Source organism: Dipteris shenzhenensis, chromosome 26 (genome assembly GCF_047967505.1).
Source record: "Dipteris shenzhenensis isolate YYH24624 ecotype China chromosome 26, Dip_SZ_1.0, whole genome shotgun sequence".
Classification (NCBI taxonomy): domain Eukaryota; kingdom Viridiplantae; phylum Streptophyta; class Polypodiopsida; order Gleicheniales; family Dipteridaceae; genus Dipteris; species Dipteris shenzhenensis.
This window is the reverse complement of record NC_141621.1, coordinates 51587724-51613001: the sequence shown is the minus strand read 5'-3', so window position 1 is coordinate 51613001 and position 25278 is coordinate 51587724. Positions and strand designations below refer to the sequence as shown.

At 42.3% G+C, this 25278-nt stretch overlaps 1 protein-coding gene across 1 annotated transcript; it reads right to left on the bottom strand.

Moving 5' to 3' along the window:
- Positions 1-3656: 3656 nt before the first annotated feature.
- On the bottom strand, positions 3657-19720 carry LOC147885248 (uncharacterized). The gene is made up of 4 exons (XM_087397593.1): positions 19197-19720; positions 18470-18995; positions 4710-4818; positions 3657-4367 (listed from the first exon to the last, which is right to left on the bottom strand). Exons 1-3 carry the CDS (start codon positions 19667-19669, stop codon positions 4729-4731), a joined length of 1089 nt encoding a protein of 362 aa, XP_087253719.1. The 5' UTR covers positions 19670-19720; the 3' UTR covers positions 3657-4367; positions 4710-4728.
- Between the last annotated feature and the right edge of the window lie 5558 nt (positions 19721-25278).

Below are 25278 nucleotides of genomic sequence, written 5' to 3'. Positions count from 1 at the left end.
GTTTGCTCTTGTTGGTCCTTCTAGAAATCGTATCAATATAAGATTTGTATGCTCAATTCGAAAGGCCTATAAGAAATTTTCTATGGAGTGGACCATGGTTTGGCAAACACCAGAGTCAAGATGTCTTGGGAGACCTTGATCCTCCCCAAATAGGGCATCAATATCATTGATCTAGACATGTATTGCAAGGTGGTGGCAAGGGGCTTTTGCCAAGACACAAGAACCTTGGAAAGACTTTTACAATCGATGCATACAATTATGTTATCCTTCTACAGGTGGGGATTGAACAAATAGAACTAGGTGGATTTTTACCTCAACCCATCTCAAGGCTCCCTCATTCCCTCTTATACCTGCTATCTTGAAAGCTTGTGGATACTCTTCAAAGTGTTCCCCCTTCCTCTCTAGAAGAGATTGATAGGCAACCTATCATGTGGAATGGCAATACTCTTGATGATCACGGCAAACCACTTGGTACTTCTCACCATATGTAGTGGAAGAGAGGTTTTGCTTTCTCTATGGGCTCTTGGAAGGATTTTGAAAACCTTTGAAATGATCTTAAATCCAATTAGTAAGTCACCTCAAAGCTCGTGCAAGGGGAATTTAGTAGATTGATGCAGCCATACACTTGGATTGGATTACTACAGGTGACATGCCTCACTATCGATCTACTTGGCTTGGGACCTTTATGAGGTCAGGTGTCCCACTTCAGGTCATGGCACTATGGCTTTCAGACAAGGATGCCTAGGTCTTTGATGTTCACTCTAGAGGCATCTTGTCCAGCTATAGATGACATCCTTTGGGTGTTGCCTTTCAGCCTGTCAAGGTAGGTCATGTGGAGCTTTTTTCTTTGGCTTCAAAGTGGCACCTAGATCCTACCCTTGGATCACATTCTCATGGGTTCATGGAGCAATTTGCACCATGGTCCCCACAAGGTATTTGCGATGCGTACCCGGGGAGTGGGAGCGGATTGACACAAGGTACTAAGAGAAGAACCTCTACTTCTTTCATGACACAGTCAGTAATGCTAGGAGATTTCATCTTAGCCTTAGAGGATGGAAACCCTCTAAAGCTCGTCATTGGGAGAAATTTCCTATTTTTGCTAACCAATAGAGATCCTTTGGAAAGAGACTCTGAAAATTCCTCAGGAATAGAAAATTCACTCTTTTCTTTTGGCTTTTTATCTATAGAGGGATTGCCTTGAATCAGTGGTGGTAGTCCATGTTTGGGACAACCTCTATTTGTCCTCGTTGCCACTCTACTGAAGAGTCTATTCAGCATTGTTTATGGGATTGTAGATAGGCAAGGACCCTCTGGAAGGGGAATGCTAGTCTATTGAGCACTTTTGTTCCTTCTGCCTTCTTCATGGCCTGCGGCTCATTTTCTTCTCTCTCTCTCTCTCTCTCTCTCTCTCTCTCTCTCTCTCTTAGGTCCTCAGGTGTTTTATGATAGACATGGCTCTTCTTGGTCTCTTTCTGTTGCATATAGCTAATTTTGGTCTCTGGATGTTGTTCCCATATCTATTTACAAACCTGCACATGCCTTGGTGGGTACTTACGGGGAGATTTCTGGTGAGCATCTCAACTTGGCATATTTGGAGAGCCAAATGCACAGAGGCCTTGGAAGGATCACAAATCTACCCTTCACACACATTAGCCAACAGTATATGGAGAGATACTGCACACCTTGACAACCACTTAGGTGGACGTGCAGGGGTCTTTCCGAGCAGCTTCAGCAACCAAGAGGATTGTTTTACTTAGGGAGTCAAAATGGCTCCCCGTTTATCTTATAGTCCTCCGTAGGGTTGAGGTGGCACTTTCAACCGTGACCTTGGATTCTTTCTAGCTCTCTTGAGCACATTATTTGCCCTCTTAGGCTATTTGGTTTCTCACGCTGTGCATGATGTATGTCTATCATGAGCTTTGTTCTCAATGTTTCTTTCATATTTAATAGAAGTCTCTTTCTTTTTAAATAAAATCACACCGTAAACATTTGCTTGACGAGTACTATTCCCCAAATACTTTCTTTAAGATGTTGAATACTTCGAGGCAAAAGAAGTGTATATTTGATTTTTCAAAAGCTTTTGCATCACCTAGTTGGTTGACAAAGGATGCTTCTCATGCACGTGCTAAGAAACTTTCTTCAATGGGGGCAATTTTGAATTTGTAAAAGGCACAAGATCTTTAGCGACCCCTCATGACGTTGAATTGGGTGATTCGATTAAAATTTTGGGCAAATAGAAATCCCCAGGCTTTCTCCACCAACTCTAAGAATGGCTTGAACAATCCCTTTTGCTAATGAATAACCAAACATGGTCATAGGGCATGATGCCATCCTCTTGGCAAGAGGGCTTGACTAAGTTGATACCAAAAAAGCAACTATGCCACAACAACTCTAATTGGAGACCCGTATGCCAGTGGTATATAATTTGATCACGAAGATAATCAATCTTCAAATTCAAAGAAGTTTTACAGAGGGGTTTGCCTTCGAAACAATATGGTTTTGTCCCCAAAAGGTAAATTGTTGATATTATGTGTAATGCATATGTGGGGATTAAGTATGCAAAATACATTGGTCAAGATGTATTCTTATTACAAGTAGATTTGGCTAAAGCATTTAATATAGTACACCTGGATTTTATTGCACAGCTATAATGACAAGAAAAAATGTGACACGTCATCTATTGGTTGTACAAAGATAGCATGGCATGACGTATTCTAGGTAAAGGATTATCATCGCCTTGATGTTGATAGTTAGGGAAATCGGTCAAAAAAGGATTCCCTTTGAGTGTTCTGTCCATGTCATAGCGACTCACCGCTTGCTGTTAAATATGGACAGACTCACTGCTAAATGACATTTACATGGACTCCAACTGCCACATGTTTGTGTTTTGGTTGTGTAAGCTTCTGTTGATGATTCATTCTTTCTTTCCAAAAACACTCATCATGATCTCCAAACACTTATGCAAGTCCTTGAGCTTTTGGTCAAGCTGAGACATTGAAGCAAAGCATCTGCTACATCGATGGCTATTGTTTCTCCTAGAAGAGCCTATTTCTTATTCATAAACGAATACATACAGTTCAGGATGTGATATCCTCTGTGGGATAGTGATGGGAACCTTTTGGCAAAAAGAACTGTAGCCACTACATGTGCTACGTGCTCACGTTTTAAATAAGACTATACTGCATTTGCTATGGCATTGCATAGACACTAAGGACTTGTATCCCTTATCAAGATGTTAGGCTGCTCAATCTCCTGGTATGCTTTTGGATCTTTGGGAGATACAACAAGATAAAGCTTCTTTTGTCACATGGATACGCTATTGGCTCTCTGGACTATATGGAATACATGCAACCACCTTGGACTCCGGTCAGCAATGTCTGAAAAGTATTCTTTCTTCCATCAAAACCCTTATGTGACTATCTACAGCTTCAGCACCTAGACTGGACCGATCAGTCTCCCTCAAAAGGTTGTCAACACATCCTTGTCAATACTGAACAACCATGTGGGTAGTGGCAAAGATGAATATTGCAAACACAATGACCACGCTTTTGTGCAAAAAAGTCGTTGCTCATACTGCTACCCATTGGAGATAGTTAGCAACTGAGACACACAACAAAGTCATCTGCAACATGATGAAACGGTACAAAATTTCCCATCATCAACCATGCAAATATTATGTTGGGAAAAATGCAAGCCAAAAGTATGTTACACTTTGGTAGGTCCCAACATGACTTCTAGTTTGACAATTCTAGTTCATAAAGAGATGCAGTGTTCTGTCCTAGCACTGCAGGGATCTTGGCAGAAGGCTTCTAACTCATCTAGCATTTTGAGTAGCCAATCAACTCTATTGTACCAGAATAGTAGTTTATGTAGCCTCTCCATTACTATCAAACCAGATTGCAATTACAACAATAGCAAAGGGAAGGGTGCCAGGCCCTATGCTAGACCATTGAAGCAGAAAAGTACTCCTAGCCCCTCCAGGTCTAGCAACTAAGCAGTCAACAGGAGTTCTTTGTGAATCCAGGAAAGAGGACATATGCAATAGTGTTCTGATAGGAGAGGGCAATTGCAGCCACCATGATGGTGCCCATGTAGTAGAGTATGTACTTCAGTTTTTGGAAATATGTACTCCGCTTCCTTTTTCTCAAGCATATTGTGCGAGCATGTGTTGACATGAAAGAAGGTGGTCCACACCTAAGTCTTTGAGAATGAGGATATCGAAGTGGGGATATCTAGACAATGAGGAAGACCCTCTCTCACCTTAAAAACTGTTGTTTGAGTCCCCAGATATCCAATATATGTTCTTTTGTAGACTAGATCTTTTCATGCTCTAAGCACCTTGATGTTCTTCACTTTCTCGGTCAAGTCTGCCCAACCAAAAGAGTCATTTTACTCGAGAAAAATAGTATCTCTACACACACACACACACACACACACACACATATATGCATAAAAATCGAGAGGTGAATTCTCATAGATTACATTGATCTTCAAGAACGTATAATTTTATTCATAATGCCGATCACCTTATCCATCAACCCATCTCATCCATGTTAAAGAAAACAAACATTGATGTACGTACATCTCTCTTTCCCCTTGCCATATTCCACATATCTATGGCCCTATTCACTCATCCCTGAACAGTAGGAAATGCCACAATACTTTGACACCCCATAAGACAGGTGAAGTAAGAGAAATAGACAACTCACCACCTCTGCAGTCGTGGCACTACAGATATCCTGAGCTTGTCATCAATTCAAGCTCCTTGATCTTAGAAGAAAGTTTTGCCTTCTTTTGCTCTAATTGATCTATCCTCTCCTGCAAGAAATCATTATAATATATTAGGACATTATGTTTTTTCAGTATATTTGTGCAAGTGCCAGGTAGCATTTTATAACACCTACGAACAATACACATCTGACATGCCAGTAAAAAAAAACATGGATCTAAATCTGCAAAGCAAGAAAGCAGGTAGGCATGCATGGACATTTGTTTGGAGGGTTTTGCAGAATATATTTAGACAAGACGCTGGGAAGCTCAGCCAGATACCAAATCTTTTTGATCCCGCTCCCAAGCTTCTGGAAATATTAGGCAACTATTCGCACACAGTAACCTTGCTGTTTATTATGGATCCAAATATAGCCTAAGTTTGATTACAAGAAAGTATTCAAATTTACTGTTGGAAACTTGTGGTGTATGTTCCCAATGCAGCTAGTGTAAACAAGACATTTTAGAGAAGCAATAAAAATCCATGCAGGGTCACAACCTTCCATGTGAAAACTGTTTTTGAGCCTTGTGGTACACACACCCCTCCCTACTCCACCTGCTCCCTGAACCCTGAACCCCTGCCCCCGCCCCTTCCCACGCCTCTCTCATTTCACCCCCAGCTCCCTTCCTTATGCTCTCATCCCCTATGCTCCCTTCTCGCTCAGCTCGCCCCCCCCCACGTGCTAGCCTGACGTGCTGCCCTGTCATAGTGATGTCCCTTTCCTTCCCTGCCCCCCAAACCCGCGTCTTACCCCCGCCCCTGCAGATCCCTAGCGTCTTGTTTTCAGTTCCTCTCACCCCAAAAACCAAAACAAAAAAATGAAAAAAGAAAAACAGCCTACTGTCTTGATCTCCTAGCCCACACCTGCCATGCCTCACCCCACTTCCTCTCCTTTTTGCTGATGTCCCCCATTCTTCCCACCCATAGGCCTTCTCCCTCAACTCAATTTTCTTATTCCCTGCCCCCTTTTCCTTTGGTTGGTACCCCTCCCTTTCTCCCCCCTATAGTTCTCTAGCTGCTATCCTCCGTTCCTTCTATCCCATTCGTCTACCTCCTGTTACCCTCCTTGTCCTTGATCAACTCTATGCGTGGAAAACAGAAGCAGTACCCATGAGAAGTGGTCTCATGTGGTGATCTTTAGTCTCACAAAAGGGGCTTAGATCCTTTGATTCACACTGCCATCAAGATCTCTATTTCTCCACAGGTCAGCCAACAAATTAAGAGCACCATTCAGCAGCTTTGCAACAGAGCTGTAGTAGGGTGCATAGTGGGCCTCTAATCTTCTCTTGCTGGCTTCAATGGAGACTAGTAAGTTATGCTTTAGTGGAGCTCAGCGTACATGCGATCTCACTTAGCTTAATACTTCCATGGTATCACAGAGAGCATGGAGACAAAGCAGCACATCTGCAACTTTTGTTGGCCTTTCAATTTCATAGGCTTTCTCATGAGTTTCATGACCCCATTCGTTCCTTGGGTGCACACTTTGGCATTATCAATTCAGCCATGACTGTGCATCTGTTGTCTTGGAGGATGGGGTGCCAAACGTGAAGTAATATTTCTGAGCTGGCTGACCTCCCCTCAGAGATCATAATGGACACCTTATATGGAGCAATACTTTGCACAAGTGGGCAGCGAACTTGGGCAAGATGGCACCATTGTTTGGCCCAAATTCGCGCTTGCTCGCTCAACAATAAAAGAAGATAAAAAGAAAAGGAAATTGTGGTGCCACACCCCTTTGGACGATTAAATTTGGCACCAGAAAGGAGGGTCAACTAATAGATGTGTTGGCTTCTCCTCATCATCAGAGGGATCCCTCACTGGGGGCACAACTTTGGATTTCTCTAGAGTTTAGACATTTCCTCCCAATAGCACGTAGCCTTGGTTTTGGGAAGCATCTGCCACAAGCTCCTATATTAATGTGACAATCCAGTTCTATTTTTCTCATTTATTTATTATTGTGCACCTGTTTACTAATCACATATGAGTGTGGTGAATTCCTTTTTGCTTCAATGGGTTCACCTCTGAACCCACTATATATTAAAGTGCTACTCGTTTTCAGTCTCTATTGTCTTAAGCCATCTTAAACAGGATTCTGTTTTTTTAGCATAGCTTCCTCATTTCTCAAATCCATTGACGCCAGGATGTTATTTCCACAATGCTTTTATCACTCTACATCAGCTTTGCCCACTTTTGAGAATTGCTTGCTGTAGCCAACTCCCATGCAGCAGATCACACGATGTCACTTCAAACACCAACTCACTCCATGAGCATGCATGTATGGAAAGACACTTCAGTTCTAGAGAGTATACTCAGATATCAGCAAAAAAAAAAAGTATTGATGTAGAGAACCACGCACAAAACTTGCCAATGCATATAACAACACCTACACCATATTGTCATTGAGGTAAGGTACCAAAACATGCTCCATATGCTGTACCTATTAAGGTAGACTCCTCTTCTCTGTTCGGTGCCTTCCTGTAGGCTTCAATAGCTACCAATAATAAGTCTCTTGCTCACCCTCCTTTGCACCACAATATGGCTCTAGTACTCTATGTCTTTATACGGTCCCTGGAAGGTCCAAAAACCTGGCAGACAGGCTGCAAAATGAGCTGTCAAAATTCTCCCCCAAGGGGGCCTTTATGTAGGGCATAGAGCTCTCCCTGTTTAGCCAACCAGATCTGGTAAAACCCTGCCTCTATCAACCTGGCAGTCTCTGAACTGCCCACTGTGCTGCTGCTGCCAACACCACGACTGGTGCTGGCCAGTGGCTGGGCTTATAAATGGCCCCAGCCCTAGCTCCATCTGTGACGTTGGTAACATCCTCAAGTGAGCATTTGAGTAGCGAAATGACTTTGCATAGCATTAGTATGCATTAGTACATGTAGTATCATTGGATTTTCTGCATGCATACCTTAGGCTGCTATGGCCATTTGAGATACATTATAGCATAATGAACTATACAGCATTGAACTATGTGCATCAAGATCAAACTAGAGTTACATTGGTGTTGCAATAAGCATCAGGTCATTGCATAATAATCAACCCTAACATCTAGGGCTGGAAGCCTCATGTACACAGGACAGCAAGACATGCCCCACTTGGAGGCTTTGCCACGTGCGCATCATAATGAATCAAGTCAATCCCACTTAGCCTCAGCTAGTTGCAGTCATGGAGGGTATACCAACCAGAGGTTACCTTGATTGAAGGAGATTTGACTAACATAAAGGTCTCCCCCCTTTTCAGGCCCAGGTTCCATATATTGAGGAATGCTAGAAAGTTCCTAACTTGGAGGCAAGAAAGATAAGTCCTATAGACTATAGGGAACTCAACAAGATTACTATCAAGAACTGATATCATTTGCCTAGAGTTTCAGATATATTGGATCAATTACAAGGTGCCATCATCGTCTCAAAGGTGGATCTCAAGTTCAGGTATCACCAAATCAGAATCAAAGTAGGAGACACTTGGAAAACAGCTTTCAAGACAAGGCAAGGATTATATGAATGGGATGGTCATGCTGTTTGGCCACACTAATGGTCCTGCGACTTTCATGAGGGCTATAAATGATCTAGACAAGTTTGTGATTGTTTACCTTGATGACATCGTCATCTACTCCAAAGAATCAAGATCCATGAGGATCATCTCCAATATTGGACAAGGTATTTGCATTGCTCTCTGCACATCAATTCTACTTATTTTGCAGAAGTGTTGCTTTCTCATGACTTCCTCTAAGTATCTCAGTCTCATTATCAATTCTGATCGCATCAACATTGATGAAGATATGGCAAAGGACATTCTTGATTGGCGAACTCCCATGAATTAAGGAGCTTCCTTGGCTTGGCTGATTGTAATATGAAAAAGGTTACCATTATGCAGAAATTTGCTTGCCTCTTTTTGCTTTTACAAACAAGGGTTTGCACTTTGTGTGGATTGAGATTCACTAGCAAGCATTTGAACTTCTCAAAACATGCATTGCAAAGGCTCCCACCCTCAGGTTAACAAATTTGTAACATGGCATTTGGAGTTCAATGTGATGCCAAGCAAGTATGCTATAGGAGGTGTGTTGCTACAAAAAGATCATCATGTGGCTTTCTATAGAGTGCAGTCCTTTCATATAACTAGATGAACTATCCTACTTCTAACAAGGAACTTGATGCCATTGTTCCATGTCTCAAGCAATGGAGATATTATTTGTTGGGAATTGAAGTTATCATCAACACTGATCTTCAGCCTCTTCAATATTTGACTACTTAACAGAGCATTGGCAATCTCAGACATGTGAAGTTTGGGCTCACATGAAATATGATGTTCATAGGCTTATTATGGCTTATGGAGCTTGCCAAAACAAAACAAGTCTTTCATGAACAAATTGGATTATATCAGCCTCTTCCAGACATGGACTTCATCACAGGCCTCAACTCCATGGTTGTTAAGACACTCGTGTCTTATGATAAGACACTTAAGACATGTGCCTTACCTTAAGACACCTTTAGACACTCGTGTTTTTTTTTTTTTTTTGGGTGGGTGGGGAGTAACAACACACATTGAGTTTGACTTAGCCATGCTATCATTGATGGTGACTTTGGATCTAGCAATGGCAGTGACCTCATAGATTTAGATTAGGACGAATCTGCAGAGATTTGAGTCTTGAGAGTCGAAAGCTTCCTTCCAATTATATGTATCGAGATGCAGTTTTCATTCATGTCACATGTGACAAGATTCAATTGTCAGTTTAAACCTTTTAGTACTCAAAACTTGCGAGCTCTTCAGTCGTGAGTCTTAATACATTGTACAAGTGCATTGTTTCTTCTTGCATTATTTAAGTGTAGCTTATTGTACTTCTAGAATCTAGCAGCTAGCTATGCTAGCAAGTTGTACATTTGTATACTTATACATATATTTATTATTATAACCACAATGGTGTGTCTTACGTGTCTTATCTTTAAGACACTTTAGACACTCGTGTCTGAAGCACGTCTAGCGTGTCGTGTCTTAACGTGTCTTACAACCATGCTCAACTCGGAGACAACATGATTGTATTATGGTTGTTGTTGACAAAATGGCCATCTTCATTGCCACTAACAAAACATGTTCAGCCCCTCATAGAAACCAAGCTTTTCTTCACCATGTGTGGGTCAATTTCGGGCTTCCTTCATCCATTGTTAGCATATGAGTGGATCTGCAGCGAGAGATTCGGTGAAAAGATCTGCCACATTATCCTCAGTGGAACTATATTGAAGAGCAATGTAGCCATCACCGATACAACCCCGAATAAAATAATAGTGGTTTTCAATATGCTTCATGCGAGCATGAAACACTAGGTTGTGAGCAATGGCGATGCATGACTGACTATCACAACCTAGAGATGTGGGAACATCCTCGTGTGAATGATGCAGGTCATACATGAGTTTCCTCGCACATGCATTCTGTTGTGGCTGCAACAGTTGCCTTGTATTCCGCTTGAGTGGGTTCCTGGGCTGTTTCTTACTTTGCCATGAAATAGAAGTATTGCCCATAAATAAACTATACCCAAATGTTGACCGTATGTTATCACAATCTCCAACCCAATCTAAATCAGTAAAAGCATGGAGATGAACATCATCCCCTGCAGCATAATGCAAACCAAAATGAACAGTCCCACATATGTATTGAAGGACCCTCTTGGCTGCATTCCAATGGTTGATAGTAGGAGATTGCATAAACTGTGATAGCAAGCCCGTGGCATAAGAAAGATCCGGTCTAGTAGAGCACAAATAGATGAGCTTCCCAACCAGCTGCCTGTATAATGTGCCATCAAACTCCTTAGCAGTATCATACTTGCTAGATTGGAGTCCCTTCTCCATAGGAGTAGACATGGGCTTGCTATCCTGCATATTAAATTGTTGAATTATGCTCAAGGTATACTTGGACTGAGTAACTGAAATGCCATGTGCCGTTTGCCAAAACTTAAGTCCCAAACAATAATATAACAGTCCCAGATCAGTCATCTCAAACTCCGAGAATGCATGGTCTTGATGGCTGCAATCTTCTCTGCATCATTGCATGTGAGTATAATATCATCCACATATAAAATGAGGATGACTATGTAGTCATGTTCCTGCTAAACATAAAAGTTGGGCTCACATGGAGTATTGCAAAACTGATGTGATAGTAGACAGGCATGTATGCGATGATACCAAGCACGTGGTGCTTGTTTTAAACCATATAATGTTTTTTGCAACTTGCACACTTTGTGTTCCTGTCCTGCAACACAAGCCTGGAGGTGGCTTCATATATACCTCCTCTTTGAGGTCTCCATTCAAGACCTTCCTTCCTTCCACTTACTCAGCCAAGTGCTACAGAGGCTGAGCCTGGCACCAAACAAGGAAAGCACGCTCCTCTTCTCAGCACTTGCAAGCTCAGCAAGTCTCGGCACTCGACCCTTGGCAACCTCACTCTGATACCATACGTAGGAACATGAAGTGAGGGATAGAGCTGGACAGCAGCATGAGTATACACAGCAAGAGTGAGAGAGAAAAAAAGAAAGAAAAAAAGTCTATTAACGTCCACACAAGACCAAGAAGTCTATGGGACAACATGAAAACCAATTAGTACATCAGCTTAGGGAGGGTAGCTCCCAGGGAGTGCATAAAGCAGCTCCATTTATTTAGAGTACCTACATTATGACTTGGAAAGAAACATATCAACGTGAACTCTGGATAAGGAATGAACACAAAATGAGTCACCATACATCTAGTGACCATTGGGAATATATCTGACCCGCAGTGTCACATAATAAGAATAAGCCTAGACTAGCCTACATGTCCATACCAGTGACATAAAATGGCCTACATCTTCCCCTTCTCTCAAGCTTCAGCCCCCTTCTCTCAACCCTCTAAAATATCAGTCCCCCCTTCTCTCCACTCTCTCCCACTTCAACTATTCTCTCAGCCCACTCTCTCCCCCTTATAAGTTCCCTTCTCTCAATGGCTCCTCTATGTGGCATTGAGACAGACCAGAAGTCTCCATGGTGGAATGAGGAGGATCCTGGAGCCACCTTCGACAGTTCGAAAGGAGGAGCACACAAGTGGCATTGTCGCTTTTGTAGAGCACTAAAAGCTGGAGGTGGAATCCATGTGCACTCTCATTTATTGAAAGTAAAGAAGGGAGGCATTAACTGTTGCCCTTTAGTTCTAGATTTAGAGGTTGCATGTTCTTAGGCTAAAGGCAAATATAAAGTGTATGCAAAGTTAACTTCTAGATACTATGGCCCTTTCAGAGTTACAGAAAGAATAAATGAGGTTGCATACAGGTTGGCATTGCCTGAGCATTGGAGGATTCACAATGCATTCCATGTGAGTCTTCTAAAGAAATTCCAAGGGCCAGAGCCTACAGAGCCAATATCAAAGGATCCACCAAAAGTGGATGAGCTGGAGAAGGTCCTTCAGCCAGAGCAGATAGTGTACTATACTGTACGCAAAGGCCCTCAGGGCAAGGAGTTTTACAGGTATCTTATAAAATTCAAGAATTATACGGCATTGGATGCCAAGTGGATGGATGAAGACATGTTGTCCGATCATCCACAACTTTTGGATGTTTACAAGGAAGCTTTCAACTCAATAGAAGCCGAGGGGATGTCACCACAAATGTAAATATCCTAAGTCAAAGTACAGTTGACCATTTATCAGATCATAATTAAAGAGTTTTCATTTGTGTTAATTATGGTCAAAGTGTTCTTTTAATGGTCAAAGAATTGACTACGTTCAAAGATACTTGACTCTGATCAAGTAAGCCTGACTTCAATCGGGGAGACTTGGTTTATTACCAAGAGGGTTAACTACGGTTAACCAGAGAACCACAGAGCTGACTACGGTCAGAGAGTGTTGACTTCAGTCAACGAGACTTGGCATGCACCAAGAGGGTTAACTACAATTAACCAAGTTGTGCCAACTTTAATTGGAGAGATGTGCCAGCTTCGGTTGGAGAGACTTGGCCATAATTAAGGCGCCACGACCATTAGTCAAAACCCTTAATTACGACCAAGAGGGTTGACTTCGGTCAACCAAGAATTGTGTTCTATGTTTTGTCCACATGTTTGTTGAGTGGGGACACCCACCTTTGACTAGTATTAGTCCACAGTCTATTATTTGCATGCAAAGCGCCAACAATTAATGGGTGCCATGGTGGTGCGCTTTAATTAATTGTTGCAGGTACTATGAGGGGCTAAAGACCCAAGCAATTTGGAGCATAGCGAGTATTTTGGAGGCCACCCGCACGACCAAATGCTACGAAGACCCCATAAATTGCCCTTAGAGGCATGTAATAGGATTTAGTCTAGTTTTATGACAAGTGGCATGTTGCCATTTTGGAATGAGCTTGAAGCTCTTGTAAAATGAATTCACGTTGGAAATTTGTATGAACAGCTCTACACTGAACTCTTGTAACAGATTCTCTCTTCATGAATAAAACCTTCGGGGGGGGTCCAGCCCGACGTTTGTCCTGGGCCCTAGTGTGTCTGTGGAGAGAGGGAGAGAGAGAGAGAGAGAGCTTAAAACTAGAGAGAGTGTTTTGCAGAAGATTTTCCACAGAGAGAAGAAAAGCACGTCACCGGTGTTTTTCACTTGCAGATAGATTGGATGCTGAGGCAGCATGAGCTGCATGACCTCCCATTCTTGATCCTCGACGTCGAGCATTGCCAGCCCCACGTGCAGCAACTTCTTCTGCTTCCATTTCTGCCTCCTTTGGGAGTACACCTTCATCCTCACGTACAAGGGCTCCCATTTCATCAGCCCCAAGAGCCATGCAGGCTTAGCCTTGTGGCCTCATGGCATCTTGGGAGAAGGGCATAGGTAAATGCAATAGGTGGACGATTCTGTTATGGAGCAAATATACCCACATCAAAAGCCCGCAATCCTTACTTCATTGATATTGTGAAGGAGATTGCAGCCTTTGGACCAACTTACACTCCTCCCTCATGTGAGGCCTTGTGCACCACAATTTTGGTGACACAAAAGACTTCCATAGAGCAAGCTTTGACTCCCATCAAAGACATATGGCTGAAGTTGGTGTCACATGAAGGGAGATGGATGGAACACTAGGAGGACATCATTGCATTCTCCAAAGGAGCCAGATTTTCCATTAAAACTATTGATAATTTGGAGGAGGGAAAGTCAGTCGAGAGGTTGGCTAGCATTTGGCTGGAGTCCATTGAGTATGTGGGGGCAGCTATTCACTTTGTTTCTGATGGTGAGAACTCCAAAGGGGCAGCAGGGAGGATTTTGGAAAAGAAGTACCCTCACCTTACCTTCACTCCTTGCATGGCACATGGGCTGAACTTTCTCTTGAAGGATATTGGTAAGTTGGATTGGGTGGATCCTACCTTTGATATGGTTAATCATGTTGTCTCTTTCATCCCTAGCCACCACTGCTATTTTTCCCAAGATATCCCCAAAAAAACTTCTGACACGCGCTTTACTTATAATTTCATCATTTTGAAGCAGCTTTATAAGCTGAAAGCTCAACTGAGACAGCTTGTTGTTTCTGCTGAGTGGGATGCATGGCGTGAATGCAACTCTGTAGGGGCTCTGAGAGTTAAGTCCATCGTCTTGGATGACATCTTTTGGAATGACGTTCGCCTCCTGCGTCAAGTTACAAAGCCTATTCTTTTGACGTTGAGGCTTGTTGATGGGATAGTCCTTGTATTGGGAAGGTGTATGAAGGAATGGATAGGATGATTGAGACTATTCAAACTATAGATGCTTTGTATGCTTGGAAAGGTGTTGAAGGTACTTACAACCTCTCAGTGAACATAATATCATTCACCTTTGGAAACTACCGCATTTATCTTGGATCCAAAATTTCAAGGGAAGGGGCAAGAAACAGATATAGAGTGGTGCAAGGATGGGAGAGAGAATTGAGATGACTTGTCTCAAGTGCAGATGATAGGAGGCACTGTCATTTTATAGGCAAGAAAAGGGTGATTTGGTTTGGAGTTTGCACGGAATGACAGGTTAACTATTTCCTGCATTTGTTGGTGGTACGAATATGGGATAGATGCTCCATTGTTGCAGTGTTTGGCAGTCATATACTCAGTCAGGGTGCTAGCTCTTTGCCTGTTAAGCGATAGTGAAGCAATTTTGGAAACATGGCATCCACAAAAAGGAAGCTTGGGGTTCAGAAGGCTAATGATCTCGTATTTGTTAATGCAAAATTGTGTTTGCTTAGCGAGTTCAAGGCAGAGTAGACTCCTGAACCATATCTTGTGTTTCGACCAGATGAGGAGTCGGACTCTGATAGTGATGCAGCAGAGCATGCTTCTGAGGATGATGATCCCAGGACCAAGATCAGGATAATGAGGCTCAGCAAGATGAAAATATGATGGAATTCTTTAAATAACTCCGTTGCAAGCTCTACCCAAGTCTATATAGCCATTCTAAATCTTGAATAACATATGTTTTATCGAGGTGCATAATTTGGAAGTCCAAAGAATTCTTATAGACTTGAATGTCTACCTTTACATCACCTTTACACTATGTATCATGGTGTCCCAACCTTTTTATCATTAACCTGATAGACACCATATCTATGGACACTTGGACTCTCAACCAACTTCAATTTCTTTATTAATGAGTAGTTTAAGACATTATGTGTGGCACAATTTTTGCCCCTTAATATTTCCATGCATCCTCATAAGACCATGAGGACCAAAAGTGGGCTGTCACATTGCCGATGATAAGCATACACATATGGGTTCTATCCTCAGATAACCTCTACTTCTATGTACTTTTCAATACCATTAAGAGGTAACACCTGCATCACATGTGCTTGTTTTTGTTGAGATTTATTTGAGGCTTTAGCTCCCAATTCTTTGGGTAGATCCAAGAAGAATGATCTTTACCTAGACATTTAAAGCAAATATTTTCTTGCTTAGTTTTTTCATAATCCTCTTTTTTCGAATGTGGATACCTTTGAGTTTGGAGTTTCTTGGACTGTGTCTAGGAAACTCCCTTTTTTAATTGACCCTTTCTTATAAATTGAGAGATTTATTGAATCTGGAAATAAAACAAGTTTGTTCACAGTTCCACTTTTAGGTCTTCCTATTATATCATCATAGATCTTGGCATACTTGATAGCTTCTTCAAAGGTTTTGGGAACTTCTCACCTCTACCTTGTAATTTTCTTTAAGGCCCCTCATGAAACCTCTTCTTTTTTGAAACTCATCAATCCCTTCTAACTTTGGACGAGAGAGTTTTACCAATACTTTGGAATCCTGTCAGTCTCTCTAAGCCTCATCCACCATTTATATGCTTTATTGCCAGGGGAAAGACTAGCCTCCACAACTTAGTTTTCAGAAGGTGTATTTCTAAGTTTGTGAAAAATCTTTACAGTTTTATAAGAACGTATTTATGGCGCCCTTATTATGTTCCTCAGTGAGCTTTAGTGACCATCCGCAGTGCAAGCTCCTTTGACAGCACCCTCCTGCATACATGTGCTCTCCTACTAGCCTGTAGGTATGCACCAAGACCTGCTCCAGAAGGTGAGGGTTGCTTCCAGTCTGGACTGCTACATGCCCCCAATAACGGGGCCTTCTATAGAGGGTTCCAGGCGTCCTAGGCTGGCCAGCCCAGCCTGTAGGTCCAGCCAACCAGCCACAGACTGGGCTGCCCTAGTCTATGCTGGCCCGACCCAACAAGGCCTATATAAGGCTACTCCCTATTCTGCCGACCTGTTCTTCCAGGGACTGCCCTGTGCGCAGGCTGCTGGCTCCTGCTCCAGCCCCGCTGCAGCCTTTCTGGTCCCGCAAATCTGCCAACCAGCCTGCTGTAGCCTTCTGGCCCTGCAACAACCCATCATTCTGCCCTTTCTCAAGGGCCTACAGCTGTCCTTTACAGAAGCCACCATGACAGCTCCTTCGCAATGGATCTTCTGACAATTTGGATGCTCCAGGAGGACCTGCGACTCCCGCCATACAGCATGTACTGCTGTACCTTCCATGTGTCTCTCCATTGCCAGCCCTAAGTATTAGACTGTGTGGCAGCCCAGGTGACAGACAGCCTAGAGTACTGCCTGTATACTTGCCTTGTGGATGATTATCTCCACCTAGATCTGCCAATGTGGCACCCAAAATGATGCGTACACAGCAGACTTTCATGCCCCCCAATCCTAAATTGGTACCATGTCGTCCCTGTGCTCTTTTCATATGGGGGTTTACAGTTGGAGACTCCTCCCCCATGCCTAATAGATGCAACACGTCCACATGAGAGAACATTCCTCTCTTGGACCTTAACCATGGCATCCCTTCATTAATGCATAGGCCTAGACATGCCTCTAAGCCCTAGCCCTTTTCATTTGACAGTAGACCATAATCTAATGGCCTAGTTTTTACCGTTCCACTTCTTTCTTCTGTCAGGAGGACTTTCTTCCCTACAGAGTGGAGTGGCTGTCCCTTCTTCTCTGAGGGTTCCACAGGTTTGAGGTGGCACTTTTCAGCCTCAAACCTGGTTCTTTTCTTGTCTCTAGGTCTAAAAAAACTTACTAAGCTTACAATCACACGACTGGGAAGATTCAAGGAAATCATTGACTCCCCTGTGACTTCCATCATCTAGATGGTCTTACACCACTTTATAGGGCAATCTTTGCTCAAATGACCACACTGCATACATCGAAAACATAAACCTTTTTTGCGTACCTTGGCCAACTTTGCAAGACTGGCTCTAATTGTTGAATGGATAGGGCTCGAATTGTCTGCCTAAGGTTTAAAAAAACTTTAAAACATCCATACTTCTCTCTATCCGGGGACCAGATGTTATAGTTTGTTTCCAAGCCCATAGGATAGGACACAGTAATAGCGAATCCTTCCACCCTATGGGCCCACACTTTTTGGAGGCATTTAGGTGCCCCACCGTTGACCCAAGACTTGGGTGCCTTATTCCAAGACCAACATGCTTGTACCTACAAAGGAAGGTGAATGGAGCTCACCGATTTTTTTTCCTCTTCTATTGGAAAGCGGTCCACAAGTTCAATAATTATAGCCCGTGTTGTATGATTTGGGGTAGGTCTAAGCTCAGATAATCCAATTCACATAGACATAGTAACTAGTCAATTGATAGCAGTTGACAAAAAGTTTTTTTAATAACCATACATGTCTCGCAGAGAGTTCTGAAACCGAGGGCTCTTCATTTGAGAGGCAGACTTCACCAAATTGCTTCTTAAAGTGCATCTCACGAAAAGAATTCTTAATAAAGAGAAACAAACATCCACCTTGTTTTCCCACATCTCATGTTCTCATAACACCCAAATGACTTCCGGCTGCCAACGCACGTGAGTTGCCTAAAGACTATATTTGGTACACTGCTTGCACTGACCACGTGGACAATGCCAGGCATCCGCTTGGTAACTACGGTAGGTAGCAGTCCATAAGCTTGTGGAGAACGAGGGCATCAATAGCGCCACCATTACTGACGCATCTTTTTGACTACCCTGTGATGAACAAGACAGCCTTCCACAAGGCCGATTGCGAGCACCCCTGACCGAACGCATCATACCTATAAGGTCATATTACATGCTCATAACCCCTTGAGCAAGCCCTTTGCGGACTGACGACTTGTAGGGGCAACATTGGCAGCTTATTGACCTATGAAGAAACCTTAAACATCTCAAACTCAAGCGTATAATAACTAGATCCAATTATACGTTTGATAGACAAAAGAACAGTAATCATACCTTACACTCGGAAGCTTCGACCATGGCAGCGTCGATGGCCCTCAAGATCCAATCGCCATCGTGTAACGAAGTAGAAGGAATAGTCATCGTTCTTCCGGCCGGATGGCGAGAGTCTCCGACCGAGGTTATTTTATCAAAGCACTCTGCACCACACCATCGCAGCTCGTTTTCGAAGTTGTCCATTTCAGACTGACCTTTGAAAAGGCAAAGGTACACTGGCCACCCCATTCGGACCCAAAAATGCAAGAAAACAAGACAGCAAATACAAAATGTGGAAAACAATCGTCCAGAAACTTTTTTTGGAGTTTTCGTCTGCAGAGAAACCCCATATAAGAGGTAGATCACGAACGCCATCAGTGAATGCTCGCTCGTACGGCGGTATTCGGTTGCTAGCATGAAATCCTTTGCGCCCTTCAACCGAAAAAGGAGGATGACCGAAATTGGAAAGTAGCATATCGGAAGAATAAGAAAACTGATTATGGCCCACGCTGCACCGATCTCACAGTTCGCACAATCGGAGGCTGGACTGCATAAGCGAAGAAACACAAGAAACAATGGGAAATTTGAACCCCTACCTTCCACAAGCCAGCATTCTTTGAAAAGCAACAAATTGCTAGAAATCATCTATTGAGCATGCAAAGATATGGAACAAAAGATCAAGTACGAGCCCAATTCTCTCACGACAAGACGGAAGGGATCAAAAGAACAATGGTAAGACATTGCGTACTTTTCTATCCTGCTTGCCTTCATTGCAGTGGCAATGATAGCGACGATTACAGCCGGAACCCAAAGCACAGGGAAGTATACAGTCCAAGTCTTGGAGTACTCGATGGAAGAGGCGCCCGCTGTGCAAAGGATGTAAAGGCGGTATAGCCTAAGAATGAGGCAGACGAGCCATAGCCAAAATCCAAAAGTTAACTGGATCCAGAAGCTCCAAAGCGGGCAAGCTTCGAGAAGCGTCCCATGACGATGGAAATGCATGTTCACTACGAAGCAGGAAGCGATCCAAAGAAGGCCACTGATAGAGCTGGTAAGAATGAGAGCGGAACCACCCTGAGCTTGAAAATACTTCCTCTTTCTGAAGAAGAAGATAACAGCGTTGGCGCATAGGAATGGAATGCAGGCAGCGATGGCGAAGCCCAAAAGAGCGAAATCCCAGAAGCTTCCCGGAGGATCTTGATTGGGATCCTCGCAAGCCATCAAGTAAGCGATCAACAATCACAAATTAGGCTTGCCAAGAGCTTGATCTTTCTTCTGTCGTCGTGTTTGTGTTTGTGTTGTTTCATCCTTCTTTGGAGCTCCTTCAACGCTCCTCCCACATTTTGTCAAACGCTCGTTGACGTCTAGAGCTCCTCGTTGGCATCAACATCACCCGTGCTCCCCTTGGTCTCATGGTTGGTGCCTTTGATTTCAAGGAATAAGCTTTTATTTACAAATCTAAATATTTATAAGAATTTTCAAATCGGATTGATTCTAGTTCCGCAAAGAGAGAGAGAGAGAGAGAGAGAGATGTGTTGGAGATGACGCAAGGTGCACCAAGACTGAAAAAGGCTAGAAGCTTTGAGTAGTTGGCCGATGCCTTCAAGGGTGAGAAAGAGGATGATGGTTAAGGCGCCTTGGTCTAGTGAGAGTGGGGACAAAGCGGAGATGTCCATTAGCTTGTATGGTCTTACCTTGTCTACTGTTGAAGTGCTAAGGAAAAGCACTAAGGGGCTCCAGCCGTAAGCTCTCTAAGCTTGTGGGGATTAGCTTTCGAAGCTCCACCGGTCAACCTCAGCCGGTGGACTTATCCTGAAGATGATGATTTAAATTTTAAACATCATCAATGTAGATGGAAGCGTCAGGACCACGCCATACGTAAGCCAACCGCTAAAGCAACACATGGCAACATCTAGTGCTCCTATAGCCTTCTCTAACTTCTCCCATTGCGAGACACATGCCTCCTCCTGCACAACATCTGGCAACCTTTGCCTCCCTCTCTTCTTTCTATATATTAAGATAAGAGATGCGTGTGTGTGTGTGTGTGTGTGTACGCATCCTAGTGGTACTTTGCCTCAGTCTCCTAAATATCACATAAAGTGCAAATCCATCCCCCCTCATGTGGGCTGCCCTCTGCCCACCTTGTCTCAACCTGTAGCCTATATGAAGCTACCCAAAACTAACCAATCCAAATCCTCAATGGAGGCAGGAGATGAATATGGGTGTAGCTTGGCAGTTTAATGAACCCTTCCTCTGAGATCCATAAGCATCGATTTTCTTTAAATGCTAAGTTTCAACAAAATCTCAATAGTCTTGCATTTGTGGAGCTACCAAAGATCAACATTGATGATCTGGTTCACCTACTAACACATGAGCAAAATGGATGGAGCCTCAAGGCTATACTCAAATGATGGCATTCTATTCATCTATAGTCCCAAGCCCACAAACCATCTTTGTGTCCCTTCATACTAGCTCCTCTGACCCCCTTCTACCTCCAATGCCATAGTTAAAGTAAGCAATAGCCTTTGGATCGCTTTCTGGCTACCTACACCGATTGCTTTATGGAAGACTTACCGCCTAGTCTTCCTCAATCTAGACCCGAGGATCATAATATTGACCTTATCCCAGGTAGTGCACCATTGTGCAAAGCACCGTATACACACAACCCTATTGAGTAGCAAGAGATTCAATATCAAACAAAAGATCTTTTGACCTAAGGCTTGATTTATGACCTGGTAATTCACCATTTGAGGCACCCATTCTTATTGTTAAGAAGGAAAATGGGACTTTTCAAATGTGCATAGATTATTGTGCCTTCAATAAAATCATGGTGAAGAATTGATACCCCATTCTAAGAGTCAATGAGCTTCTTGACAAGCTGAAAAGAGCCACAATATTTAGCAAGATCGATCTTAAGTTAGGGTATGATCAAGTGAGAGTCTCCAAGATATTTTCAAGACTGTTTTTAGGACTCAAACCAGCAAGTACAAATTTCTCATGATGCCTTTTGGATTGACCAACATAACTACCACATTTAGTTAGATGATGAACCATATCTTTCTACCCTATCAAGACATTGGGGTAGTTTTCTTTGATGACATCATGGTTTGTAGCAAGAGTCGAAAGGAACACGAGAGACACTTGGGTCTTGTTTTCTCTCTCTTATGTGAGAACCAACTATATGCCAATCCAAAGAAAAGTTCATTTTTTCAGCCCAAAATTGAACATATTGGTCACTTTGTTTCAACTAAAGGCATCCGAGTAGATCCCAAGAAAGTAGAGATGATAGTGAATTGGCCATAGCCTAAAATACATCCACAAGTTATGATCTTTTCTATGTCTTTGTTGTTTATATCATAGGTTTGTTAAGAACTTCTTGCACAAGGCACATCTATTGACTGAACTCCTACCTAAGACTCATGTTTTCTCTTGTGGCGAGCAGTACATTTTATCTTTTCAATGACTTAAAGAGGCAATGACCCAAACACTAGTTTTTACCATGTCGGACTTCACGAGTCCTTTCTTTGTCATGGTCCAATGCAAGACAACCATCCAATTGTGTTCAAGTCACGTAAGTTGAAACTAGTGGAGCTAAACTATTCCATGTATGATAAAGAATTAGCCGTTGTGGCTCATGCCTTTAAGAACATTTTATGAGCATACATAATATCTCAATTATCGAGGGTGAACCTTTCAAGCCGATCAAGGAGGCCTATGCCACTGATTGGGACTTTTCAAAACCAGGCATAAAATTAAGCAAGCCAATGGCACCCCAATGGCCTCATATTCCATTCAAATAACTATCTATTCTACGAAAAGCGCTTGTGCATCAATACACCATTTTGTCACTTGGTACTAGAAGAGGTGCATCAGCCACCCTAAATGGGGCATAGATATGTTGCTACAATGTATTAGACTCAAGAATTTTTTTGGCCTAATCTTAAAGTTGATATTGCATCTTTTATTGCACAATGCCTTATTTTCCAAAAAATCAAGAGCTACAAGGGCAAATATCAAGGTTTGCTTATGCCTTTACCAATCCTTGACAGTCCATGGAACAAATCTTTATGGACTTCATTACTAGAAAGTTCCCGTGACTAGCTTACATTTTGATACGATTTGGACTATCATCGATAGATCTAGCAAACATGCTTACTTTATCCCTTCCAAGAACCATTTAGGTCGCTCATCTATTTTTCAAGCACATATTTGTACACCATGGCCTTCCAAAAGTAATCATGTCAGATCGGGATAGTAAATTATGTAGTAACTTCTAGACCACAATCTTTGACCATCTTGGTACGAAGTTAGACTTCTCCACCGCTTTTCATCCGAAGTCCAATGGTCAAATTGAGGTCACGCAAGATACTATTTGTGACATGTTGTATTGTTACATATCTAGTCATCTAGGAAAATGGGATAAATATTTACACATTTTACAGTTTGCCTACCAGAATACTAAGCACTCCGCTATAGGAAAATCTACATTTCAAATAATCTATGGCAAGACCATTCCTACTCCATTGACTTGCCTTAGGCATCAAGTAGAGGGAATTTTCTAGCATTTTGGCTGTTATCCATAAGAACATCAAGCACACTTAGGTTGTCTACCCTACATGAGCGAACAAGGGTAGAAAGAGATTTTGATTCAACTGAAGGTGACCTAGTCATTTTACGTATTCAGAAGTGCCACCTCAAGAGTGTTGAGACCAATCTTGTGATTAAGCTTGCCAATAAATCCTATCGTCCCTTTAAGATTTTGGATCATGTTAACGACAATGCCTATTTGCTAGTATTACCCCCACATTGGTACATTCACAATTCTTTTCGTGTGCACCTCTTGAGACCTTTCCATGGACCCATCGACTCGACCTATTATACAGTATGCACTTTTGCTCCAAGGAGAGACTGAGCTATTAGAGATAGACCATATCATTGATAGAAAAATCACTCAAACGTGATGGAGGAAATTCCTATCCCATTTATCTTGTTACATTCAAGAATCGCCCCATTGTTGAGGACACTAAGTGGATGCTCGAGTGATATTTTTTCCAGTACCCTTATTTATTAATTGCCTTTTTGTCATGCGATTGAGGGCAATTGTGAGTTCAAGCAAGATGTAGGTTACAAGAATTGGAATTATCCCATTAAATTGATCCTTTAGTATTTAATTGAGTGAGATCCAACATTTTTGTTGTGCAACTGATGCATGTGTGCTCACTATTTGTAGTGATGCATGTGTGATGCTACATGGCTAGTGGATATATGGCTCTATTTGTATGAGTATGTGGCATTGTGCACACCACTTTTACAGATGGCGATATGTGTGGCATGTGTGTACCATCCCTGTGATTTTATGTATGTGTGACATGAGGTGCACCATCTGATGGCATGTGTCATATGTGTACACCATCCATCTGTGATTTATTAATTTTGTGTCACTGAAATACTAAACAGCTAATTAATTATGGATATTAATTCCAAGTTTATTCTATACTTGAAATACTTCATTCTTATTGATTTTGTGAATTCAATGGAAGAATAATTGATCGTGCGATGGCATTTGGCGAGCACGATTCACCAAATTTTTGGCATGTAGGTGCAACTGTAGTGATGCGAGGATGAACTAGGCTAAGCCTATTTTTGATATTACAAATTCTCATCTACATATTTAATTTTTTGAACATTAGAGGCTTAGCCTAAGCATATTAACTAAAGTGGGAAAATACCGTTTTATTTTTTAAAAAAGCAAGCTATTTTGAAAGTGGCTTGTGGGGCTTTACTCTAATTCATGCACAAGAAAGATGTACATGAAGCTTCTATGATTTTTTGCTTGGAAGCTATTGAATCAGTTAGAAATCAAATACATAGGAGGTGGAAGGTGAGAACCACTTCTATGGGGATAGATTGAACCCATCACACTTGTTCTATATCTTTTGTTTGTGAGCTTTGAAAGTCCGTGCTTATTTTTGTATAGTGTTTGCTATGTTATCAACGATTTGCAGGTTCTGTGAGCATTTCCCATCACATCCCCAAACTCTATTGTTATAATTTGATGCAAACATAATGGCCTGCTAGCATCATATTCAAGCTATCCTTGGATTTAGAGATGGTGTCGAGCCTACTGCCACTGCGACGGGGGATGCACTGACCTTAACGGGGGTGGGCTTCTTGGGTTTCTTGGAAGGCCCGATTAGTTCGTCAAGGCAGTTGAAGAAAGCCCATTTGCTAGTGCCTCCACTAAATCATTCAAGAGAGAAGAACTCTATCTAATCTATTAAAGTTTACCTCACATTCACCTCACAGCCTCGCATATAATGCCCAAATTTTCCAAATAGTGTCTTTATTGTACCTTAGATCAAGTAGTCATCACCTTTGGGTGGGCCCTTTGGAATCCCTTTGTTGTAATTGCAATTAGATTCTCTTCTATGTCAAATGTGTAGCCTTCTTCGACTTGCAAACATTAGAGCTTGCAATCCTTTTGGATCCTAACCTTGCCCATCAGGATTTGCATGTCCTTGCCTTCTTGGATTATTTTGAGGGTTTCTCCTCCCCAGTCATGAGACACCTTGGTATCTTTTAGCCACGATCACCCCAATAGCATGGGTACCCTATTTTGGTCTCCATCTTGACCACAAAGAAGGTCTCAGTGAGATAAGCTCCACTGATTTTGATGTAGATATATTTTAACATGCCCACAGGCATGATAAGGCTTTGATCCACCATAAAAAATTTGAATGGTGGTTTTGGACCTCGACACCAATTGCAAGCACTTCTTCCTTGGCATCATATGGTTTTCAAACTTGATGTTGACCACAAGCACCTCTAGA